We start from the raw sequence: 26,210 nt of genomic DNA on the forward strand, positions 1-26,210 counted from the left end.
AGCTGGAAAATACCACATACTGGTATCCTTGCTGATATGAATTAATGGGGACACGTCCTGTGGTAGGCACTGGCTGGACATGGTAGATAGTATTCCCGTATAATCTTCATGACTCACATTCCAAGCTATGTCTTTTAATATAACTGACTATGTTCACTACATACACTAGTATCACTGGTTAAAACAGTTTTACTTTTGCAAGAGGTTGTTGAAGTTGGCAAGACATGGTACCCACACTCACAGTGCACTCATTCTGAGGAATCATTTTCACAGAATACACAAGTGATTTTTTTTTTATTAGAACAAAATGCCATATTTAAATACAAGATTACCATTTGTGAGAAAGCGCACCAAACTGGCCTTTAAAAAAAAACCATTACCATGACAGAAAACTTGACATATTACACCTTGGAGGAGCCTGTAACCCGGCTACATGGAAATAAACACACAACTCCCACCACTACACACACAAATATGTACAAGTTGGATAAGCAAAGGTTTAGAGAACACATTGGAAGAGAAGGGCAAACACACCCATGTGTGTACATGTGTGTGTGTTTTCCTTAAAAACAACATGGTTTTTCTTCATTTTACTCAGCTCAAAGAAATTCTCCATCTACAACTGTTTCGTGCTAACACGACACATAGAGAACATAAAGCGGAAGTTTACATTTTCCTGGGAGCTGTTAACTGGAAGTATAAAATGTGTTTTGCCTTTTTGTAGTGTAAAATACACACGCAAACGGAAGTTGTTATATAATGCCTCCCAGTTAAGTGTAACATTACCCAAGAGCTTTCTACACTACTGTTTACATTACGGAAAGGGCTGTCAAAGACGACCAGGTGATTAGGGCTTCCGAACTTACTTCTAACACTTCCAACGGGAGATCTAGAGTACTACGCATTTAGATCTGTGAGGAACTGTTTTCTTCCCACTGATCATGTGCTCCCTGACTAACGACAAGACCCTGGAGGCACCCTGCTTTCTAGTCAACTACTGCCACCGGCCAGGGGTCCTGACACATGAGGTCTCCTCTACTGGACCCTACAGTTCTCAGTGGACCCGGGGCCAGCTTCTGGGCTGGGCGCCAGCCGGCCTCGCTTGGCCCTCAGGCTCTCCCTGGGGCTGTCAGCCAAACTTCTCTCAGGAAGGTTACTGACGGAGAGCGATCTCGTGGTAGGTTCTCGGAAGGTGGTGCCCGAATCTGCTGGGCTTTGTTGGGTGACCTTGACCTGCAACACAAGCATCTTTGTTAGAGGTTTCAATCACGTGCACTTTTCTCCAACATGAAAAATACTTTATTTTTTCATCAAATCTTCTTCTTTAAAAACTATAGTTTTACTATTTCTTCTTCGCAAAGAACAGGCCCCACCTAACAGAGAAGCTAGGGGAATGTCTTGACACAACCTCTGACGTGTCACCTTGCAAACCTTCCTTGACACTTCTGATGGCCAGAGACGTGCTCCCAAGGCAGTGTGACATTCTCAGACCAGAGGGGAAACTCTTTGAAGGCAAAGACTATGTCCTCTTTACCTGTGCGTCTCTAGTGCTCAGAATATGCTTGACTACCTGGCAAATATTCAATATCCGCCTAAAAGAGAACCCAAACAAATTGAGCCCCTGCTTTCATTCAATTGAATATAATCCAAATGAGTAACACCACCATCGTAAGGTGGAAGCTTTATTTACAACATTTGAAAGACCTAACCTGTTCCTCATATAACAGCATTTCAATAATTCTCCTTACATTGCTGTTTTGTTTCCATATTGGATTTGGATTACAGCAAAAGGGCAGCTGTCTAATAATAAAATCCAGTGAGAGGAAATCCCCTTGCTGATGTTCTGTCTTTTAAAAGAAAGAAGGTGCTTTGAAAATGTGAGACAGAAGAAGCAGATGAGAAGGTGTGGTAGCTGGTAGAGTCAAGGTTTTTTGAGGTTTACATAGGAGTGAAAGATACGGGGTTCAAAAGAGAAAGAGGAGCAAGACAGATGAAGTACACAAAAGCTACACTTAACCCAAGTTAAAGGTAAGAGTTGATGATTCAAGAAGGAAGATCTTGAAAGGGAAAGAGAGAGAGAGCGCGCTTCCTTCACAAGGGCAGTACGTGTTCAGTACCGGTGCTGAGAGTAGCTATGTGACAGATTGCTTCCTGAGCAACTGACCTCCTGAAACAGTTAAAAAAAAAAAAAAAAAGAATGGAAATTATTTCCCTATTTATATTCTTTCCATAGGAAGTATGTGGTTTTAAAAGGCAGCTAAATACTTTTCATTTACAGAAAGCATAGCAAATCTGGCCAACAGATCAAATCCCGGGACAGCTTGCCTCTATCTCAGATTATGTGCAGGACACTTAAAAGGAACAGCCTTGAAGGATCAGGACTTAATGGAAAATTACTGTCCATGGAAAATTGAAGGGAAAAATAAAACACACAGTTTTACTGGTACTTTTTTTTAAGTAGAAAGTGATATGAAAGACAGGTGTTTCCCTTGAACCCATCAGATGCAGGAGAGTCAAATCTTTAGGTTCACCATTAAAAAAAGAGAGCAAGAGAAAGATCACACTGGGAAAAAGAATTTGAACTACTGAAACTGCTTATCCCAATGAAATAGCCCAATTCCACCCCTTGACGTCCACCTCTAGATTCAATTTCTCAGAGACTAAACCGAGGCACCTGTCATCTGTGATCAGAGTTTCCATAGTGGACTTGCCCCTCCTGTTGGGTAGTTAGCATCAGACGGATCTATAACGAGACGCCACCCAGTACTAAACGATCAAGGGCACCTCTACCCTAACGGTCTTACAAACCTCGTCGGCAGCCACAGTGGCGACAAGGTGAGTAAGCAGGTGGCTCAGAGAACGTAAACCTCATTAGTAGGGGGGGAAAAAACCGCAAGACCACACCAAACTGATGACTGGCCGATGCCGTGGTGATGGCATCACTGTCGTCCTCTATGATGGAGTGGCCGGGCCTCCGGCACTGACCACCAACCCCATGGTCAGATCCAGGGTACACACAATCATGATCCCTTGTGCCCAGCAGACTAGGAGCTCCTGGGTTCATTCATCCCAGAGACAGAACAGAATGATCCTCACCTAGTCTGCATTTTACCCATTTCCCCCTTGGAACTTGTCAGATGTCACTCAGGGTCCTGCTAAACGACCGAGGGAATGATCACACTCCAAACCCAGCCAGTCACTTCAGGTGAAGGCTCATAATCCTGAGTTTCTAAGCACGTGTGTTAGGAAATGATGCCTGGCTCTCTATTTTTTCAAACTGAATGTGAAATATGCTTCACAGATGAGGCAAGCATTTTAAAAGGCAGCTCAGAAAATGCTGAATTGAATTAAAAATCAATAGGCTGGGTTTTGAAGAGTTTGCATCTAATCACAGGGTCTCCTATCACTTCCTCTCTAGAGGAACCCCCCCATTCATTTGCACAAGTATGCAGAATTGCTTAGTATTTTATAACCGATGGTGCCTACTGCTGCCTGCAGTTCGTACAATGAGCACAAACCCACAGGAAACCATGGCTACGACTCTGTACTCAACAGATTCAACAGTGTGGAGAGCAGGCCCCCTAGTGTGCAAAGCCCTTTTTCCTAGAGAATAAGTCTGAACTCTACATGCAAACTGCCTTACCATCAATTTCTCAGAGGGGAAGGGAAAAATGACCCCTGTGGTGATTTCATGAGATGATTTCCTAACACACCTTTAAACCATCTATGGTTGCAATCACTTCAGGACATCAACAGCTCCATTCATTCAACAAGTATCTGTTGCATGTGTTAGACATGAGGACACAAGTAAACCAGGAACCTCACAGAACTCATACTGCAACACAGAAGGCAGATTTTGAAGCAAGTAATTACAGCGAAGTGAACTGGCGTAAAAGAGTGCAAGTACAGGTACTTACTACCTATGTTTCGTGATTTTCTGTTTTAATAGAGCTAGATAAATACCTGATCCCCACAAGAGTAAGACCAGCAGGAATGGATGTTAGTAAGAACTGAGCAGTAAGAAGTGGCTCCCAGTCACTGGCCTAAGGCGGTGGCCCCGCCCACATCAGAATCTAAATGTGACTCCTCCTGGATTACAGGCCAGGGGTTAGCTGGTGGTTAACAGTTCTAGTCAAGCTTGGAAGTTTCACTCTTTAGGGGCACTACTGCTTTATGGAAAAGAAACTGTTTTATGGTTACTGGAAAGTTAAGACCTACTCTATCAGAATACTCTCTTCAGTGTTTTGTTACCAGCTTGCAAAAGTTAAAACCAAATGTGGTGTGTGTGTGTGTGTGTGTGTGTGTGTGAGAGAGAGAGAGAGAGAGAGAGAGAGAGAAAAAGAGAGAGAGAGAGAGAGAGAGAGAGAGAGAGAGAGAGAGAGAGGGGGGGAATTGATGGGAGAAAATTTGCACAAAATCATAGAATATTTCTAATACAAGTAATGGATGTTCCTCACCCATATTTAAAACAATTTATTGTAATGTAAGTTATGAACAAACTTAATACTAGGTATAAATTCTTTAATGCTTGAAGCTCCTATATATCAACATAACTTTGCAACCATGTTCTTGTTTTGATCCAACTAATCACCAATGTCAGTGTATTTTGGTGCCCAAAACCCCAATGAGGAGACAACCTATTCATTTAAGAATTATTGCATTACACAAATAGGGGTTACTACACTTTCAAGGCTTCTTTTGCTGCTTCAAAGTAATCAGATTGCATACTTAATTAAACTCTGACAAGTATGCAAAAATTACAAAAGTTTAAAAATTCTTAAAGCGATTCTAGCAACTTCCAACAATCTTCCTGTGACCCCTAGTTTGCAAAAAACAAAAGAGCAAGACTGTGGTGCTAAGAGAGAACAGGCTTTAACTCTGGGCAGGGTAACTCTTCATGAGATTTATTTTCTTCATCCTTTTATAATACTGCTTACAGTGAGGGTTCAATAAAATGACAAAATAAAATGTGAGAGTTCGATAAAATGCATACACTTTGCATACATAAATGGCAATTCCTGCTGTGGATTACAGTAATGGAACAAAGATTTGTCAAGCAAATCTGTGTGCTTTAAGTAACATTTACCGGGCTGTTTACAAGGTACCGAGAAATCACTACAGTCTGAGCCCTCCCCACAACAATACAAAACAGCAAAATCCATAAACAGAGTTTCTCACTCAAGACATCTACTGAAACACGTGCTTTCTGCAGAAAGTAAAGGACAAATGATGAAAGACAAAGAGTCGGGGCTGGAGGTGAGAGCAGATAAGTAAGAGGAAAAAGCATGAAAGAGTAATGACCAATGCCTATGCCAAGAGAAAAACTACCTCCTCAAATCCTTCAAAGGGAATGCTTGAAACTTCCTTCTACGTCCTATGAGTACTGACCTAACAATGCCATTTCCCACCAGACTCGTTCTCAGTGGCCTGCTGGGTCGAGGACATGATTGGGCAGCAGGATAACATAATGCTTACCCTCGGGTCTGCTCACTACTGACTTATTTACCCTGCATGGAGGACAGACTTGAGAGAACTCCTGAGTCAGAGGGCGCAGGTTCAAACCCTGGCCCAGAGAAGGCTGTCATTTCCTGGATTTCAGACTGTAGATACTTTTTCACAGGCGTTTACCTTTTGTGATCTGCTGCCACCAGCTGTTGACTTGGAGGGCTCGGCGTTATTTTCTTTGTGGAGGCTCAGCGGGGATGGCACTAACTTCTGTGCAGCAAGGCGGGGGCTGGTCCGAGTTGCCATGGTTGTTCTTCGCAGGACGTAGGGGCTTGTCTTTCCTGTTGGGATATCAGCAAACCCTAAGGGCAAAAAAGCTGCCTGTCAACACTGCTAGGTCCCATTTTATCTACCATGGAAATGGTGTTCATTAGGTAAAGTTTCAACCAAGAGAAGTGTAACTCCCAAAACGATGTCTGCTAGCCACAGTGGGCAGGGATTCACTTCACGATACCCCTGGGAGTTGTCAAATTGAATAAATAACAGATTGTCTCTTATTAGAAACATAAAAAACCACAATGGGAAAGGAAGGGGAAAACAATATTAAACAGAAAAATTTGTTCCTGCTTCTTCTATGTGGATATATTAACTCGCTTTTTCTGAGATCTGAAGAACATACCAGCAGGCCCTCCTGTAAAATTTGGATTAGAGTGTAAAAAAAAAAAAAAATGAGAGGGTAAAGAGGAAAGGAAAAATAAAAAAGGCCAGCTCTTGTTTAAAGGGGGGGAAATGTAAAATGGTAACGGCTACCTCAGGTGACTCCTCTCATTTAGAGACTAGGCGTGGGGAGAGATCTGACCTTGCTAAGAGAGATTTCACTCTACACCCATCATCTCCTTCTGTCGAGGGAACTGGCATGACTCGTGATGACCAAGAGGATCAAGTCAAGCCCCAGGAAACTCAAAGTCAGCATATAACGTACACTTCAGCGCAGCATTAATGGCTAACTAAAGCAGCGCTTGTTTTTCATTTTGGTTTTAACCCTTTAACTACAAACAAAACCCAATAATGCAAAAGAGCTAATTTTTTGGTGGCTACTCTTTCTAAGGGAGTGACTCAGAACAGTGCTTCTCAAACCATCTATGGCAAAGAATCCGTTTTGATCATTTGGGGAAGGGGAGCAATAGAGCGTAACTTCTAATCTGCTGTGGAATGATAATTTTGTACAATGCAATGAGTCAATAGAAAAATGATTATGTCCTTGGATGTTGCTACAATGTCAAATTGCTATGAAAACTTTAAACTCTTACTCTTGATTTCTGGATTTTTTTTTTTTTTTGGGGTCAAGAACCAACAGTTCCTAGACTGGCCCCAGTCCTTGAGCAACCCTTGGGAGACCACTGGGGTTTAAAAAAAAAAAGTGGTAAGTGGCTCCAGCCAGGGGCCAGCATCATTCAGCCCATCCTCCAGCTTACCAGGGTCGGACGCGACCAAAGACAGGGAAGCTTGAAGGATGTCTTGATTTGGGGATTTTACAGCACAAAAGTGACAAAATCTGAACAGGTTTTTGACAGTCATGTTTCAAATGTCCCAGCACTTTCTGTAGTGTGACATGAGTAATTAGATCCTAGCCATTCTCTCATGGCGTAAAGGAAAATAAAGACCTTACCAATTTAAAAGTAGGCCATTGCTTCTGAAGCTGAGTTAGTGGCCGTTGCTTCTGAAGCTGAGTTAGTGCTGTTATGCAATAACCTAAAAACTAATCTTTTTGCACGTGAATTTTTATGTGGACTTTCAAAAGAACCCAAATAATTCTGTTTTTAAATTACGCACACCTTTCTTTACAACTTCCGGAAGTCCCTCAGGCTCAAACTCGGTATCTTCTGCAGCCTCCGCAGGGTGAACTTCACTTTTGACTGCTTTCTTGCTTTTTTTAGAAAATGACTCTGGTGTAGAAGACGCTGTTCCTCCTCCACTCTCCCGAATCCCACTGGACCTCTGTCGTTTGCCTGAAGCTTTATTTTGGCTGGATGGTAACTTCTTCTCAGTAACAAAAGGAGCTAGAGATGATCCTGGAACAACTGAATTCAGCAAAGGAGAACTCTGGAGATTAAGTTTAGATTGCTGTGAACTCAAACGAGCAACTTGTGTTTCTAACGTCTCTTTGGCTCGCTCCAACTTCTCATGGCTTATCAGTAGGGAACAGTACTTATCCAAGTATTCGTCTGCCTCCTTGCTTTTTTCTTCAAGGCTTTCCTTCAGTTCTTTTACCTCGGTCATTAATTCATCTACATTGGCATCCACAACAGTACCTGTCAAAAATAAAGCAACACATCATGTCCCCTGATGCTTCCCTAGTTGACACTGGGCACAATCAAGCAGGAAACTTTAGATGTGTTCTTTGATTTTTTTGTTTGCTTTTGGAGAAGTTGGGAAAATATAGCTACACACATTCTGATAGTTCAAAGAACTATCATTTGGGCGGTATCATATCAAGGTACATATTCTAGTTGTTTCCATACCTCTTAATAGGACAACTTAAGTAAAATCTACCAAAATCTCAAACTTGTATTTCAGCCAACCCATCACACTTTCTTGTAGTTATTCATGAGGTCAAATGAATTTAGCACATCCTTTATTTCACCCTGTCCATTCTTTCCATCGTAAGTGAATGAACAATAAAAGCAGGTAAACAATATGAAGTCCCAGTGGTAATGGCTTTGGGAGACAGAAGGGGACCAGTGACAAGTTAAGTCCAAAGAAGCTCTGAAAACCATCTGGAAACAATGGAGGATCTGGTGGACAAAAGCTTGGAGGACACTATAAAGGTGGGAGTCGTGGTCAACTTGTAGCTGCCATGACTGGTGTTCAATCCATTAGAAAAGCTCCCGGGAGCCCCACTACAGTCTGAGTTCTCTTCTCAGCAGGCAACATCACTGACATGGATGGACCCACAGGGCATTATGCTAAGTGAAGTAAGACCCTGCCAAGCTATGGTCCAGAAGACCCACACGTACACTTGCCATCACCTTTCCATTCGGTAAGAGCATTCCATTCTGGGGGCACAAGTACAGAAAAGTGACAAGGACTTTTGTCACTGCTTTTCTTTATTTTACCTCCACACCCCAAAATATAGCCCCCTCAACCTTTCCATTTAGTTGACCCACAAGGATGTGCCAAGGAAACCGGAATCAGCTGTTCATAAATTCCTACTGCCAGCTCAGATGCCAATCGGTATTCGACGTAGAACCAGGTAGGTGGGGACATCCATACGAAAAACTCTTCTTAGAATGGCTCATGAGTAAAATATGCTGCCAGTTTTTTGTGTGTGTTACAGAACAGAAGATGTGATTATTCTATTTCAAAATGCAGGCTTCCTTCCTAATCGTCGTATTAATGACCCCAAGCTGAGCACAGAATTCGGAAACTGGAAAAAGGATAACTGCTGAAAATCAGCACGCCATAATAGAACAGAGACTCCAAATACTTCCTGTGTACACCACCAGGATGTCACCAGAGGAACATGGTTTTGGCTCACTGATGTGCCCAGGTGACTCCCACCTGTTTTCTGTTTCTCTTGTGCAGCTTCTTCAAGGTGAGACAGCTCTTTTTGTAGCATTTCCTTTGCCTCCTCCAGCTGTTTACTCGATTTGATCAACAACTTTATTTTCTCCTGTAAACGTTCATTGTCCTTCTTCAGTTGATTTGCGTATTTTAGATTGTCCGTCTATAAAACAAAACCTTGAATTTAAAACCTTGAATTTCTCTTTATGAGCAAAAAAATAACTGACAAGATACAATTAAGAATCACATATTGTAAATTTAAGAATTACTATATTCAAAATAAAATATCAAAAGATGCATAAAACAATTCACCTTCTCCACTCAGTTTCCTAAGTTTCCCAGATAGACGATGGTGTCCTCACTCCCCTTCTTATTATCAGCAAGCATAAAGCATGGTTCCTAAGATAATGTTCTATTAAGTTGCCCACTGCCTGTGTTTATCCAATGAGAATCACATAGGGGGTGAGGTTAGGGGTCCGAGGACACAGTCTTTTTTATTTTAATTTTCAATTACGGTTGGTATTCAATATTATCAGTTTCATGTGTACCACATGGTGGTTAGACATTGACATACCTTACTGAGTGATTCCCCTGATAATCTAGTACCCACCTGGCACCATACATACTTATGACAATATTATTGACTATATTCCTTATGCTACATCCTACATCCCCATGACTACTGTGTGACGGCAAATTTGTACTTTTTAATCCCTTCATCTTTTTCAGCCATACCCCTAACCCCCCTTCCATCAGGCAACCATTAGTTTGTTCTCTATATCTATGAGTTTGTTTTGTTGGTTATTTTGTTTTTCAGATCTACATACAAGGGAAATCATATAGTATTTATTTGTCTTTCTCTCTCTTACTTATTTCACTTAGCATAATACCCTGTAGGTCCATCCATGTTATCACAAATGGTAAGATTTCATTCTTTTTCATGTCCAAGTAATATTCCATTGTATACATGTACCACCTCCTCTTGGTCCAGTTGTCTACTGATGGACATTTAGGTTGCTTCCATATTTTGGCTATTGTAAATAATGCTGCAATGAACATAGGGATGCATATATCTTTTTGAATTAGTGTTTCTGATTTCTTTGGATACATACCCAGAAGTGGAATTGCTGGGTCATAAGGTAGTTCTATTTTTAATTTTTTGGAAACCTCCATACTGTTTTCCATAGTGGCTGCACCAATTTGCAATCCCACCAACAGTACACGAGGCTTCCCTTTACACCACATCCTCGGCAACACTTGTTGTTTGCTGATTTATTGATGATAGCCATTCTGATAGGTGCAAGGTGATATCTCATTGTGGTTTTTATTTGCATTTCCTTGATGATTAGTGATGCTGAGCATCTTTTCATGTGTTTGCTGGCCGTCTGTATGTCCTCTTTGGAAAAATGTCTATTCAGGTCCTCTGTCCATTTTTTAATTGGATTGCTTGGGGGTTTTTTGTTGTTAAATATATTAGTTCTTTATAAATTTTGGATATTAACCACTTATCATATGTATCATTGGTGAATATCTTCTCCTATTCGGTAGGTTGTCTTTTCATTTTGTTGATGGTTTCCTTTGCTGTGCAAAACTTTTTAGTTTGATGTAGTCCCATTTGTTTATTTTTTCTTTTGTTTCTCTTGCCAAGGAGATATACCCACCAAAAAATATTACTAAGAGCACTGTCAGAGTATGCTGCCTATGCTTTCTTCTAGGAGTTTTATGATTTCTGTTCTTATATTTAAGTCTTTAATCTATTTTGAGTTTCTTTTTGTATATGGGGTAAGAAAGTGGTCTAGCTTCATTTTTTTTGTATGTATCTGTCCAGTTTTTCCAACACAATTTATTGAAGAGACTGTCTTTACCCCACTTTATATGCCCATGGTCATATTCTTGGTGAGTCAAAATTTCTCAATGAGAGAACTATGTTCCCATTTATAACCTTGTGCTGTGGCAAAATTTCAGTGTCTAAGACGGCATTCATTTTAATCGCACCAAGTGAAGGCTAAACAATATTATGGCTCACAATACAAATTTAAATTTTATAAGTAACTCAAACAGAAAGTAAATAGAATGTTGGGAGAACTGTGGCATTATACACTTCTTAGTAGTAAAAGTTCACAGTTCCTTAACGAAAAAAACAAAAAAAAAAAACCTTGAAAATAATTTAGAGGGAAAACTTGACCTGAACAGACATGCAGGTATTTATAGTCTTTATCCCACCTTGTGAGAATATTCATACATTTTGCTACAGAAATATGAATTTGTATGAAGTATTATCCCAGATCCTACTGGGATATTATATAATACGTGGCATATCCATTGTATTATGTAATATCTAAAAATTGCAGAATTCTGAAACAACCTAGTTCTAAGAGTTTGTGGAAAGAAATCATGAACAGGTAAAGGCAAACCAAACTATTTCAAAAAACAAAACAAAACATGAGCATCATATTCATGTTGCTAGTGATTTCATTTTTGTATATTTCATCTTAAGATATTTTATTAGCAATGTTGCAGTAAATCTGCACTTTTGAAATTTTCTATTTCTGATTCCAACCATAATTGGATTAGAGATTGATTTAATTCAATTTCAACAATGCTTATCAAATGGCAGCTCATTAAAATTACAAGCGACCTGGATACTCAACTAAAAATGCACCATTTTGTACCCGGTGTGTGTACACACACACACACACACACACACACACACACACACAGATTCCCCACAGTAAAACTGTCAAAGATTAACAAGGTAGAAACTGAGTAAATAAAAACGTATTTTTATACCTGCAGCTACTTCTTTCTAATATCTCTCATTTTGTAGCAGCAAAAGATTACTGATCATTAATGTTATTTTGAATTTTATTAGTTTTGTATTTTATTGGTATATTTTCTTCACCTTGATAATTGTATAACAGGTATAAACATAAGAAATTTATGCCTAGTTTTCAGTTTGAATATATTCAACATACAATTAAGATCACAATTTTAAACATTTAAATCACCCTGTAAGTAAAAACCTTTACTGGAAGGTATTTATTTTCCAGGTTCATTATTATACATTCTGGATGATATCCATTTTCTGAAAAATAGCTGTAAGAATCAAAACGGTCTCCCTTCCCACGTAGAATTACTGTAGTACCATCTACAGTCTAACAACCCTGAGATTAGGGTTTGCCTTCTTTTTTTCTTAAAGAAAAAAGTTTTATGATCGTTGCATGGGGAGAAAGAGGAGAATGTGCACGTATGTATGCCTGACCAGGTGCTTTGTCACACCTTGATCTCCTAAGAAGCCACAGGAAAGTGGGTTTGGTGATAGCAGTGAACTTGGAGACCAATCAAGCAAGACTTTGGAATTGCCCACCAAACTGTTACTTACAGCTGAGGGGTCTACCCTAGTCTGTTCTCGTCTTCATCTTCATGTCCATCTCGAGAAGGCTTTAACATCCTTTAATTTGAGGATTCACTAAGTAGTGGATAAAGTTTATTCAAGACTGCAGGCCATCTGCTGATTTTTAAAAACAACTCAGTAGAGAATTGATGACTATTATTTATGACTACAAAAAACCTCTTTCATGAAAATTAAAATGAAAGCTCGTAATTCAGTATCACTAAAACCACTATTATTCTGTATATACCATTCTAAGTCATGAAGTAATGAGAAGTAAACACACCTTGGTTTTCTTCAATCCTTCTAAAATCTCAGTGGTTGCTTTCAAAGAATTATTGAGTTCTTCTTTACTGGACTTCAAGAGGTCCATCTCCACTTTCTGTGAGCGGAGGCATTCTTCTTTAGAAGTCAGTTTCTCTCGATATGTCTGGATTTCCATTTCATGCTAGGGCAGAAAAATGGTACTTTAGCCAGGAGGCTCGGCTACTAACATTGTAAGGAAAACAAACAAAAAATAAAACTGCTGTTCCAAGGACCATTTCAAATGGTCTTTGAGACTCTCCTACCATGTTTCCCCGAAAATTAGACCTAGCTGGCCCATCAGCTCTAATGCATCTTTTGGAGCAAAAATTAATATAAGACCCGGTATTCTATTCTATTCTATTCCATATGTATTATATTATATTATATTATACCAGGTCTTATATTAAAATAAGACCAACCCGGTCTTATATTATAGTAAAATAAGACCGGGTCGTATATTATATTAAAAAAAGACCAGGTCTTATTTTATAGTAAAATAAGACTGGGTATTACATTATTATTATTATATTATATATTATATTATATTATATTATATTATATTATATTATATTATATTATATTATATTATATTATATTAAAATAAGACCAGGTCTTATAGTAAAATAAGACTGGGTCTTATATTAACTTTTGTTCCAAAAGACGCATTGGAACTGATGGTCCGGCTAGGTCTTATTTTGGGGGAAACACGATACTATTCTACTTAAAAATACTACCCAGGTGGGAACGTATTCTTAAAAATTAAGTTGTAAAATGAGACATGCAGGTAACTGGGGGAAGATAGTGAAGTTAACACGATGGGACCCTTCCTGAGGTCACATAGCACAGTCATAATGCAGAACTTTGACCTTCTTGCAAAAAATGCCACATTATCATCAACACACACTCTCCAGCCAGTCCCATAACCAAACCCAACGTTTTACCTGTTTGTTTGTATCTAGCAGCAAAGCCTGATGTTTCTTTTCAGCTTCCTGAAGCTGTCGCTGATATTCAGCTATTCTTCTCTCATCTTCTCTTGCTTTTCCATCTGGTCTTTGTGTACGCAATCCAAGCTCTTTTCAGTTCACTATTTTCTAGCATGAACTCCTTCAATTGACCCTAATGAGGAAATAATAAATCACAGAAAAGAATTAAGAACCTGGATCTGTATCTTAGGAAATATTGAGTACTGAGATGGGGGAAAAAATAGTTTACGGGAAGGACAAAACCTATACAGAACAGTGCTATAATCCTCAGCAATGTATTCACATTAAATTGAGGCCTCATCTCTAGTGACAATTTCCTCTGCTCCAGCCTAGCCACCCCCAAAGTCATATCCACTGGGACCACAGAATCTCTGAAACCTCAACTCCTGGCACCGTACCCTCCTAGGCTACTAGGTTTGCTTAAGTACTCCCACTGCAATAATTCCTTGACCTCATCAACAGCCCTGCCATCAGGACCTTCACGTTCAAGCCCTTCCAGACTTTGTTTTCTTCCTAGACCAACTTAGTTTCCACGTCCTAAGAATTTCCTTCCAAACTCCCCCAACCCTTCACTGTGCAGGGCTGACCCCAGCCCTGGAGGCATCTGCCTTCTCCGTGCCCAATCCCAAATAAGTGTTTCTATATGTGTCTGAATACGTGCTCTGTCCACTTCCTCATCTGACATTCGTTCAGCCACTCCAACCTGATTTCGTCCCATCTCCTCCTGAAATAGCTTTTCATGGCATCATCACCTCCACGTTGCAAATCTGAGGAGCACTCTTCAGTCCTCATCTCCTCTGACCTCTAAGTAGGTCTGAGGCGGCTGACCACTCCTTCCGTCCTCAGGCAGCCTTCGCTCTTGGCGTCTAGGACACAGCACTGGTATGCCTCCTCATATCTCCACATTTTCCTTGCTAGCTCTTCCCCTCCATCTCACCCTGCAGGCTGGAGGTCCTCTGGGCTCGGCCCTGAGCCACCTTCTCTTCTCCGTCTGTATTTTCGACCACTCCTATAATTTTTAAATACTACCTATGTTCTGAACTAGCCAAGTGAACATATCCACCCCAAATCTTTCCTTTAAACTCCAGCCTCATGTATTTGGCGTCACTTCAGATTTTATTGTGTTTCCGTACTATGGCCTTCCTTCCTCTCCAATTTTTTTCCTATCATTTTCCACCTGATTCCAGTCACATGACTTCTTTCTGATGTCTAAAACATACAAAGATCTTTCTGATCTCAAAGACTTTACCACACCGCTCTCTAGACCCAGAAGACTCCGTCCTCTGCCTGGTCCTGTGCAGGGCTGACTCCTCATCCTTCAGGCGAGTCTCTGACCACCTATCCAAATTTGGTTGTTGCCTTTCCCCACACCCCACTCGCCAACTATTCTCCAGTGAAGAATCTTGTTTCCTTTCTAACAGTTAACAGTTTATTATTTCATATGTTTCCTGTTGAATGATTTCTCATGTGTCTAGACTGTAAGCTCTATGAGTACAAGAACCACAGAATAGCTATGGTTCAACATTCTATCCTCTGACCTCAGTAAGGCTTATTATTTGCAGAATGAATGAATGAATGAAGCCATTGTAAACTACAACACATGTATGTATAAACTTGAGGCTGAACGCCTTGCTTTTCTTTTAAGTAGACCCTAAAAGTGAAATACAAATAACAATATACTTGAGATAGTCCCAAGCTGCTCTGTACCAAGAGATTTCAGCAGACGCAATACTTGAATACCATCCCTAAGAATTTCTTCCACACAGCATTGCCAGAAAATTCCTTAAGTCAATTGCTGAGATTAAATGCCAAACCTTAAGTTTTCATTAGCTTAAATGCAGTCTTAACAAAAAGCACCAATTTCCCCAATTTCTTCTAAAAGTATCAATTCAACTTTTTGTGATTACTCAGCATCATAATCACAACTATACTTTGCTATCCTTTTCGAAGTATTACTTGGGGGTGAAACTGCACGAGGACAATACATAAATACAGGAATGTTTACCATTTAAATGGGTTTGGCAAACAGGTTTTGTTGTATCTGTCAGCCCTGCACACGAAGTAGCTACCACCTGGACTCAGTGTTAAGAGATTCAGGAGAAAGGGAGGCGGCACAAATGAGCGGTCTGCTCTGGGGACAGCAGTGGGGAGCAGCAGCCCACATGCTATTGATCCGCCACATTAACCCTGCCCTAAAAACAGCACCCCTATACTGCTCTAACCTTGCATTTTCCTGAGGCTTCCTTTCTGCTATTTGGTTAGTTCTTAGCAAGATCAGTGCATCCGTCTCTAGCAACATTCTGGCTTGTAATCTGTGGCAGGCTAGGAAAGCAGCCTACTAAAATCTATTTCTGACGGGAGTGACTCTAATGCAAGGGACCTCTTCTATGAGAAACTATCTGGGCTCTGTGACAGGTACATTCATGTGTTCAGAGACCTCTCGTAACTCTTGGGCCCGTGACAGTGCTGGATGGTCAAGGTTACTCCAAGCCTGATCATGACATAAGTGTGGGCTTAATTTTTTCTAAAGCTAAAAAAAGTTTGATACATTACAGGTCTTACGAAAACAAACACGGAGAGAGTGCACACTGAATTACCAGTGTAATGAATCGGTCACAGATTAACTTACTTTGCTGCTCTTCGTTTCTTCCGACATCAAATTTAATTCTTCCGTTAGCCTATTTTTCTCCCTACTAAATTCTTCTTTCAACTCTGTCGTTTTCTGTACCATCGCCTGCATTTCCCTCTGCAGCTCAGTTTCCTTCGAGGTCATTGCGGTTACCTAAAAAGTAATCTTCCGTTAGAATCTGCTTTTGGTTGTGTTTTGATCAAATTAATCACTCTGATACAACATAGTCGTGACAGCACTTCAGCCTTCAATAATAACGGAACCTGACTAATCCTCCCTCTACTGTCCACTCAACTAATATTCTCAATACCTATCGGTGAGCTTACCTTTTCATCTCAGCAAAGAATAAAAGACGGCAATAAGGAAAGGAATGACAAGGAAAGATAATATTACTAAGTCTTAAAATCCTTCATAAAGGTATTAATTTGAATTAAACTTAAAAAAATCAGAGAATAGTATTTGAGGCAGCGTCTTAGATTTTTATCAGTTCTTGGATCTCTACTAATCCTCAATGCCATAGTAATCGGTAAGAAACATCCCTATAATCAGTAAAAGATCTATTGTTTGCATGTGCTCCCTGAAGTCGAAAGAGCGTGGTGTCATTTTTCTAATCATCTCCACCATAACTGCCATCTCTTGCAAGCTATCCAAAAGCTTAAAATTCTTGGAATGCAGTTATGATAGATCACATTTTCTTGACACTCCCTTTTCCTTTTAATATTTGCCCAGTAAAATTTTAATTTGAAGGAATCACTTTCCTCGATCAGTAAGCAAGCATATAGGACAAAAACCACAATTTTTCATTAATAATTGAGCCTCTTGATGGCAGATCTTCCCTTTAATCATCAGCTGACAAAACAGGAGACGGCACAAAGAAAAGGTACCAAAGAGGGAGCTGAAAGCACAAAATCCCCAGGACATACCCTTTGGAGCCATGAGGGTTCTCTTGGTGACAATTATATCACTATCTTTAATATTCTTTCTCCTAAAGGCAAAAAAAGGTAGGGCAGGGGCAAAGGGGATCCCGTCTGACGCTTACTAATACCTGTTAAACTCTCTATAGAAGTGGTTCTCACCTGGGTACCGGGAGGCTACTATTTTGCTGTAATGCAAGAAAGGCAAGTATAATTAGAACTAGGTAATGCACAACCCAGAGTTTCTCCTACGTCCAGGTGCCACAATGAAAAGTTGGGCCAACCCACACAAGTGCCCTGTGTAAATGTGTGCCAAAGCAAAGAAAGCATCACTACACTGCTGGAGCCAACCCAATGTCCCCAAAGTTTCAAGACCCCATAAACTTCAAGCCTTTACAAAAAATGGTCCAGGACTGCAAACATCACCCAGAAGGAAATACAATTCACACGGTGGTTTCCCTCCCTCCTGACAACATATACAGATGTAGATGAAGCTACTTACTTTTTCAACAAAGGATATTTTTTCCATTTTTGTCAATTCAAGCTCTTTCTCCAGATCTTTGTAAGAACTCTGCAGTGATTCCAAGGTATCTTGCAAAGTGTCCTTTGTGGACTGTAACACTTGGATCTTCTGCTCCAATTCCACCGTCAGATTCTCCAGTTCTGTTTTTTGCTTCTTCCAAACTTGCTGCTCTCCTTCCACCTGGGACAGTTTAGAGACAAGCTGCTCTCGGTCTTGAATTTGAGATTTTAATACACTGATTTCTTCATCCTTCTTCTCTAGTTTCCGTTTGCCATCTTCTACTTCTTGAATGAAGCTATCCACAGAAGACTGCAAAATAACGTAATTACTTTTGGCCTCCTCAAGGCCTTGCAGCAACTGAGCCTTTTCAAGTTCAAGATAATCTACTTGACCACTCAGATTCTGTTCTTTGACCTTCCAGGTCTCTTGATCATCACACAAGACTGCCACCTTCTCATTTAGCTCTTTTAATTGTGTTTGAAGGTTCTCCACTGCAATCTTAGATTCTTCTGTCATCTGTACTTTTTCTTGCAAGAGATTTTCAATTGAGGAATTTATTTTTTCTAATTCAGATACTCGTCCTTGCTCTTTTTGTAATTCTTTCATCAGGTGTTCTTTTTCTGACCTCATACCGGCAAGATGCAATTCCAAATCTCTCAGACTCGGGGACATCTCCTCTACTTTTGCCTTTAGGGTCTCCACCTCTGCTTTGGCATTCTCAGCCTCCAAAATCACATGCTCGTGGTTTTTTCTTGATATCTCTAGTTCTCTTTCAAGGTTCTCAACTCTGTCCTTAAGCAAATCTGCATGATGCTCACTTTCCTTCAGTTTCTCTAAGACATGGAGCTGCTTCTTTTCATCAGTTTCTAGGTGGACTTTCAGCTTTTCAATGCTGTTTCTCAGCTGATGCACTTCCTGCACTGGGGAACCCAGGCACTCTGGTTCTTTGACCTTGCCGGTCTCTTGGTCATCACACAAAGCTACCACTTCCTCGTTTAGCTCTTTCAATTCTGTTTGGAGCATCTCCACTGCAGCTTTAGATTCTTGTGTCATCTGTATTTTCTCTTGTTCCTTTTCTTCTAACAGATTTTTAAATGAAGAGAGTAACGTGTCTAACTCAGACAGTTGACCTTGTTTTTCTTGTAGCTGTTTTGTCAGATTTTCTTTTTCAGACCTTACCTCGACAAGGTCTAACTCTAAAGCTTTCAGGTGTTCGGTCATCAATTCCGTTTGTGTTTTTAGGGTCTCTACCTCTGCTTTGGCATTCTCAGCATCAAGAATCATCGTCTCTTGGTTTTCTTCTGACATCTGCAATTCTCTTTCAAGATTCTCAACTTTATCCTGAAGCGAGTCAATCTTACGCTCACGTTCCTTCAGTTTCTCTGAGACATGAAGATGTTTCTTTTCATCGGCCTCGATGCGGACCCTCAGTTTCTCGATACCACTTCTCAGATGATGCACCTCCTCCTGAGTTGAGCTCAGCCTCACTGCAACCTCGCCTTTTTCCATCAGGGCTGTTTCCAAGGCCGTAGCAACATTCAGCTTCTCCTGTTGCAGTTCACAGAATTTGGTCTGCAGGCTTTCGGATTCTCTGACAAGCAACTCTTTCTCTGTCTTCAATGGTCCGATTTGGTTTTCCAGCTCGCTTTTTGCCAATGACAGTGCCTGTGACTCCTTTTCTAAACTCTGCAGTTGCCCCTGGAGATGAGCTTTCTCTTTCGACAGCTCGCTTATGTCGCAGGACAGAGTCTGAAGGAGCTGTGTTTTGTCCTTCATCTTAGCTTCCAGCACGTTGATGTGATGTTGACACTTCTCTAGATGGGATTCGAGATCTTGTATTTGCTCCTTCATCTTTTCAGACATCAGATCCAGTTCTTTATTTTCTTTTGACAAAGTATCTAATTCTCCACGAAGGTGATCTCTCTCACTTGTGACCATGGAGAGTTCTTCCTCAAGACAGGTTATAACTTGCTGCTTCTTTTCATTGTCTTTTTCTAAACATAGCTTCTCTGTGTGAACTACCTCTAAGTCAGCTTCCACAGAGTGGGCATGACGCTCAACGTTGCCTTTCTCAGACTTGACCCTCTTCAGCTCATTTTCCACATCGAGAAATCTCTCTCTCCAATTGTCCATCACTTTGACTACACTGTCTTCAATAACTTCATGGGACAATTCGTTTGTACCCATTTCTGAACTAGAGTCGAGGCCTTCCGAACTTCCCACTCTCTGGCAGAACCCCTTACTATCACAAGAAAAGGATTCCAATTTTTCAATTAAATCTGATTTTTCTTTCTTAAGCTCCTCAACAATTTTCTCCAGTTCCATGCATGTTTCATTCTTGGTAGTTAGTTGCACTTCCTGTAAATTGAGTTTTGAGTCTAACTGTTTTATTTCACTTAGCAAAATTTCAACATTTTTGCCACGTTCCTCTATAATATGAAGTAGTCTCTGATTCTCACTTGATGTCTCTTTTACGTGCAGTTGGAGATTCTGAATGGTTACCTGATTCTCCAGAAGATCTATAGGTACCAAAGCATTAGGACCAGGAAGTGACGATTCAGAAATGCATTCTGAAAAGTCCTGGGCTTTGTCTTCCACTGGGGACTCAGAACTGGTTTCTGGGGACTGCTCCCTTGAACATTCTCCTGCAAGTTCACTTGCACCAGTCTTGGTTATTTCCTCCATCTGTCGACTGAGGTCCTGAACATCTTTTTCAAAAATATGATCAATGAGCTCCTTTAGTGCTCTCTCTTTAGTTTCTGAAGCACATTCTTCTGATTCTTTGATGTCACAGCCATCGTTTCCATGCTGAATATCCTGTAGCTGTAATATATAACGAGAATGCATTTTATTTTTCAAGAAGAATCGAAATACAAGAAATAGGCTTAAATACTACTTTATCGAAATTGGCCTCTTGTGTCTGCTAAACACATCATTTCAAATGACATATTTCCCACCAGTCTCTTCTCTCCATCCAAATATTCAACACAAACAAACATTCAGTAAGGGTTCTCTATGAGCAAGGCACTGGGTAAGGTATTTATCGTGAAGCCAAACTCTTCAGTTATTTGACCATCTACCCGGGGATACATTTAAATGTCATGTTTTTTTCTTGCTAGGAATAGTCGAGGTAGCCTAAATGTAAAATTTCTCCTTGTGACTATCAAATAAGAGACTAACAGATTCCACAGAAAATGTTCAGCTGCCACCTTCAGCATTTCTGAAATTCTTCAAGATGAAAAGGCAGGAATGTGTTGACCAGATTGCCAACCCAAGGACTTAAGCACAGGGCCAGCACTTACTATTTGTATTCTTAGATAATTTGCATGTCTGGATGTCACTTTCCTCTCATCTGTAAAATGGGGATCAGCTGCAGTGACTACAAATGCTGCCACTTCACCACCTGCCCTCTGACCTCACACAAGCAGAGAGAATGAAGTGACACTCGTCCATGGTACATGGTTAGTTTACCTGGTAGACTAGAAGGACTAAGTTATAAGTAACCAACCAATGTCACATTCAATAACAAAAAGAAATGTCTTCAAACAACTCATACCAAATCATAAGTTTGAATAAGAGCAAATTGTTAAAAATGACTTAATATGTAATAAACTCCTATGTTTACTTTCATGACTATAACACTGTAACATTAAAAATAGTCTGAAATGCAAAGAGGAAAAACTGAGGGTTGCTAGATGGGCGGGGGTGTGGGGGTAAAGGGGAAGGTGAGGGGATTAGAAAAGTCAGTAACCACAAGATGGCCACGGGGTTTTGAAAATTAATCTGGGGAACGTAATCAATAATGTTGTAAAGATTTTGTAGGGTATCCGATGGACACGTGTCCCATTTGGGAGACCACCTCAAGGATGATGTAGATGCCTGATCACTGCACTGTACACCTGAAGCTGAACAATAATGAATGCCAACTATACTTTTATATATATATATATGTATTATATGTATGTATACACTTACAAGAGGCGGAGTACAGCATTGGGAGTGGAGACAGTGGAAATGGGATGGCTCGGTGCGATGTCAGAGGGATTGTGGATGGGGGGTGGGGGGGGTCCACAGTGTGAGGGATATAAATGATAAACGTCTAAGTATTACTTTGTCTTGTGCACCTAAAACTAGTAAAAAAGAGAACTTAGAAAGATGGCCAGATAGAAGATAAGCAGTCGAAACTCATTATTTTTCCTGTATCCCAGTAACAGTCAACTGGAAATTTAATGGGATAAAATATATCTAAAAGAAAAAAAAAATCATTAAATATGTAGAAATAAACTAGATAAGACATGTGTGAGACCTATATAAAGAAAATGCTAGCTACAGAAAAACAAGATGTTCTAAATAATTGAAATGCTTCTGGAACTAAGGATCAATACTGTAAAGAGGACAATCTCTCCCAATTTATCTATTAATTCATTGTTATTTCAATTAAAACTGTGAGTAGGAATGGAGGAATAAAGAAATGGAACAAAAGAACAAAATAGAGAACCCATAAAGAGACTCAGGTATATAAGGAGATTTAGTATTTGACACAGGTAGAAAAATGGTGATTTGTATTATTGAATAAATGCCATTAAAACAAAAAAAAAAAACAAAAATAAAATAGTCTGAAATGGGCAAGAGAGGTTAAAATTCCCATCACATTATCATTCATAAGCTCTAACTTAATATTTAAGTGTGCTTTATTAACTCACAAAAATTGAAAGCATACAACATATGTACCCTGAAGATGACGTTCTGACTCCATCATACAATTTTCTCCAAGTGATTTTGAAAAACATTTTTAGTAATTTCCCATAATAGTGTTAAAATGAAATCACTGTAGCAATTACCACCCCACCCCAAAAAATGGTTTACTCATGTCCTAAAGTTCTGGTTTTTTTTTTAAAAAAACATTGGTATATTTTGTTTTTACGTCCTTGAAGCCTAAAAGTATTTTCAGTTCGATTCATTGTTGATTTCAGTTCAATCAACATTTACATGAGTGGCTAGTAGGCATGTAATTAGAGAAAGAGCATGTAAATCCATGTACTTACATCTTCGACGTCGGTGCCAAGCAAAGAACGAGTGCTTAAGTCCAGACCTTGCAGCTGGAGTCGTGCAACTTCGAGCTCCAGTGACAGGTGTTCTCTCTGTTTCTTTTCTGCAGCCAGCTTGGACTCCATCTCCACAGTCATGCTTGTCAGCTTCTCTTGCCACTGTTCATTTTCTGATAAGTGCTGCTTCTGAAGGCAGTCAAGCTCTTTCCTTTGAGAACTTAGTAACTGTCTGAGGTCTTCAATTTCCTTATTTTTCATCATCTCTTGACTTTTCATTTGCTCTTCCAGCTTCTTGAGGGACTGTAGGTACATCTGACAGAGAGCCTCAGGTTTTTCAGTGCTGTTCTCCGGGGCCGCTGGGAATGCTTTCAAAGTCAGATTCTCCTCCTCCAGACTGCTGCAAGGTACCTCCTCAACGATGGACTGGTTTGCGGAAACATTCCCTTCTAAATTATTGAAAAGGGATGTCTCTCCTATCTGTTCTAAGAGATCTTTGTAAAAAGACGAATCTCCCAAACTTGGAAGGCTAGGGCTGTCAGCCACATATGAGAATGACAGTGACAGTGAATGCCCTTCCCTGGGTTCCGGCATCGCTTCCTTTACCAAGTCACCTTGAGAGTTTCTCAGATTAATTAACAGGACTGAATTTTCGGCCTTTAACATGTCAACATAGGACTGGAGCTCTGACATCTTAGAGCTCATCTGACTGTGCTGATCGTGTAAAATCTTGTGTTCGCTTTGTAAACATGAGAATTTCTCCTGTAATTCAGCAAAGTGCATTTGGACTTCTTTGTTTGACAATGTCAAGTGCTCATAGAAATGACTGTCGTCCACAGGATTTAAGGGCTCAGACTTCTTTTCCTTTTGTTGCTCACCCAGCTCACCTTCTGGCATTTCTTCCACTAACTCGGCTTGACAAAGACCATTTTCATCATTTGATACTTTAACTTCATTGACTAGTTTATCTACATCTTCTGCCATTTTACTAGTTTCTGTGATACATTCTGATCTTGAATCATTCAGCTCAGACACTAGTTCAAACTTCTCGACCTGCAGCATTTCACACATTTTCTCTAGCTCGTTCAGCTTGCTCATCGCCGTTTGTAGGGAGCATTGTAGCTGCGCATTGTCATTTTGACTTGTTGACAGCTCTTGAAGCACTGAAATATATTTTCTTCTGCATCTACCTCACAGTCTTTAAGGGCACTAATTTCTTGTGACTGGGTATTTCCCTGAACGTTTCTAGTTTCTAATTCTCTTCTAATTGTCTGTAATTCCTGCTGCAGGCACTCCTTCTCCTCCTCACTTTCCTGAAGTTTTAATTCCATTTTTCTTATCTTAGCTTCTAATTGTTCCAAGTGTGCATTATAACTGTCTAGAGAAGTATCTTTATCTTCAAGTGCCATCGGAAGTTGACCATGACATTTATTTATCTCACTCTCTCTTTCTTTCACAGAGTCACTAACCAGTTCCAATTCTAGATTTTGATGCTCATGTTTTGTCTTCGTTAATTGCATCAGGCGCGCATTCTCTTGTAATAAGGCATTAACTTCCTTTAGCATCTTGCTGTGTTCTTCCTTTAAAGTCACAATTTCTTGCTTTAAACCATCAGCCTCGCTCTTGCAATTGGTCTGAATATCTGTAATCTCAGATCTCAAATCTTGCTGCAGTGCCCACAATTCTTGTATTAGATTCTGTTTTCTCTCTTCAGCTAAAGCTAATTTTGTTACAAATTCTTGGCGTTCCTCTGCAAATGTTTCCTTTAGCTGTTCCAATTCATTTGTTCTATTTTCACAAACACTAGTGCATTCATTTAGCAAGCATTCTAATTTAGAGTTCTTTTCTTGCACTGTTTTATATTTTTCACTAAGATCTTCAAATGCCTTTCCTGTTTCTTCACATCTTTGTAGTAAAATAAGTTTTTCTTGCTTGTACTGATTAGATAAATCTGAAATACTTTCCTCCCTTTCAACTATACACTCTGAAAAGCTCTCAGTTTTTTGGATTAAGTCCATCTTCTCTTGATTTAAGGTTGCATTTATTTCCTTGAGAGTCCCATTCTCTCGGGTCAGCTCTTCAATTTCCTTTTTTTTTAGAGAAAGGATAGAACTCATTTCTTTTTTCTCCAAGCTCAGAGTTTCAGACAAAAGCTGTAGCTCCTTTAGAGAATCCTGAAGTAAATGGTTGCTCTTTTTAAATTCTTGAATCTCTGCTTGCTCAGTTTCTAATTTTTCATTCAAAAGTTGCAGCTCTCTTTCCTTGTTCTCCAGGGCAACCAAAGTTTCAGCAACGACATTCCGATGAACGGAAGTGTCTTCCTGTAACTTACTAAGGCGTTGGCTTGTTTCAGCCACAAAACTTTGATGCACCTGTTCTGCTTTGACAAGATTTTCTTCTATTTCTCCTCTGATTTGCACCAACTCTTCACACTGCTTTTGCAGATCTGAGTTCATCTGCTTTTGAGACGCTAATGAAAATTCAAGAGAAACGACTCTGTTTTGTAAGATGGCTGATTTTTTTGGACTTTGGTCCACTTCTCCATGGCACTTGCTCCTTTCTGAAGGCAGGCTTCCTTGTCCTACAATTGTATTTGCAAAGGAATTATTCATTGAAGACTGCTGCTCAAAAGCCAAAAGACTTCTGTGCAGAGCCTCATTTGTCACCAAAGAATCACTGGATTTTAGCAGATCCTTGAAGCTCTGATATTCAGCGTGCAAGACTTGGTAACGTTGGTCTTTGTCCGTTATTTCACTTGACAGTAATTGAAGCTTCTGTCCTAGCTCTTCAACTTGTTCAGTAAGCTCAGAAATTCTTAAACCCATATTTTCTATTTCCTTCTTATGTTTCTGATCTGAGAACTCGGCTTTCTGCTGTAGTTTTACATAAGCTTGTTTCTGTGTCTCTACCTCCACGGTCCTGCTGTCAATCACGTTGTGAAGGTTTCTCATCTCAACATTTAGGTTTTCTCTTTCCATCTCTAGTGTCCTTATTCGCTCAGTGAACTCGTTGCTTTTTATTTGTTGTGTCTTAAGACAAGTTTCCAAGTGACTGATCTTACTCTGCAAGCTTTCCTTTTCTGATTCCATCTGCTTTAAAAGTGGTTCGTTTTCACTTTTCCAATGAGCAAACAGAGTTTTCTCTTCTTTCAATTCTTCATATTCTTTCTTTTGTAACTCCAAAGCACTCAATAAAGCTTCAGACTCTCTCTGTGTTTTGCTTAACTTTTCGCTCAGTTGTTCAATGTGATGTTCCCTTTTCTTCAAAAGGTCTTGAGAACAATCTCGTTGCTTTTCCAGATCAGCTATGGCAAGCTTCAGTTTCTGTAAAGTCAAGGAGTTCTCTTGCTGATTTATTTTTTCTTGAAGATCTCTTAACATGGTTTCCTGGAAGGTATTCTTAGCTATTAA

At 39.9% G+C, this 26,210-nt stretch overlaps 1 protein-coding gene across 1 annotated transcript in view; it reads right to left on the reverse strand.

Moving 5' to 3' along the window:
- Nucleotides 1-277: 277 nt before the first annotated feature.
- Nucleotides 278-26,210, reverse strand: part of CENPF (centromere protein F) — a 54,374-nt gene continuing 28,441 nt past the window's right edge. Inside the window, 12 exon segments of the mRNA XM_033093093.1 lie at nucleotides 278-1,233; nucleotides 5,629-5,807; nucleotides 7,281-7,757; nucleotides 9,007-9,172; nucleotides 12,687-12,848; nucleotides 13,648-13,721; nucleotides 13,724-13,783; nucleotides 13,786-13,822; nucleotides 16,319-16,471; nucleotides 17,735-20,578; nucleotides 22,801-23,978; nucleotides 23,981-26,203. Of these exon segments, the coding sequence (XP_032948984.1) occupies nucleotides 1,036-1,233; nucleotides 5,629-5,807; nucleotides 7,281-7,757; nucleotides 9,007-9,172; nucleotides 12,687-12,848; nucleotides 13,648-13,721; nucleotides 13,724-13,783; nucleotides 13,786-13,822; nucleotides 16,319-16,471; nucleotides 17,735-20,578; nucleotides 22,801-23,978; nucleotides 23,981-26,203 (7,751 nt within the window). The 3' untranslated portion in view covers nucleotides 278-1,035.

This window comes from Rhinolophus ferrumequinum, chromosome 22 (assembly GCF_004115265.2).
Source record: "Rhinolophus ferrumequinum isolate MPI-CBG mRhiFer1 chromosome 22, mRhiFer1_v1.p, whole genome shotgun sequence".
In the NCBI taxonomy this organism is placed as follows: Eukaryota; Metazoa; Chordata; class Mammalia; order Chiroptera; family Rhinolophidae; genus Rhinolophus; species Rhinolophus ferrumequinum.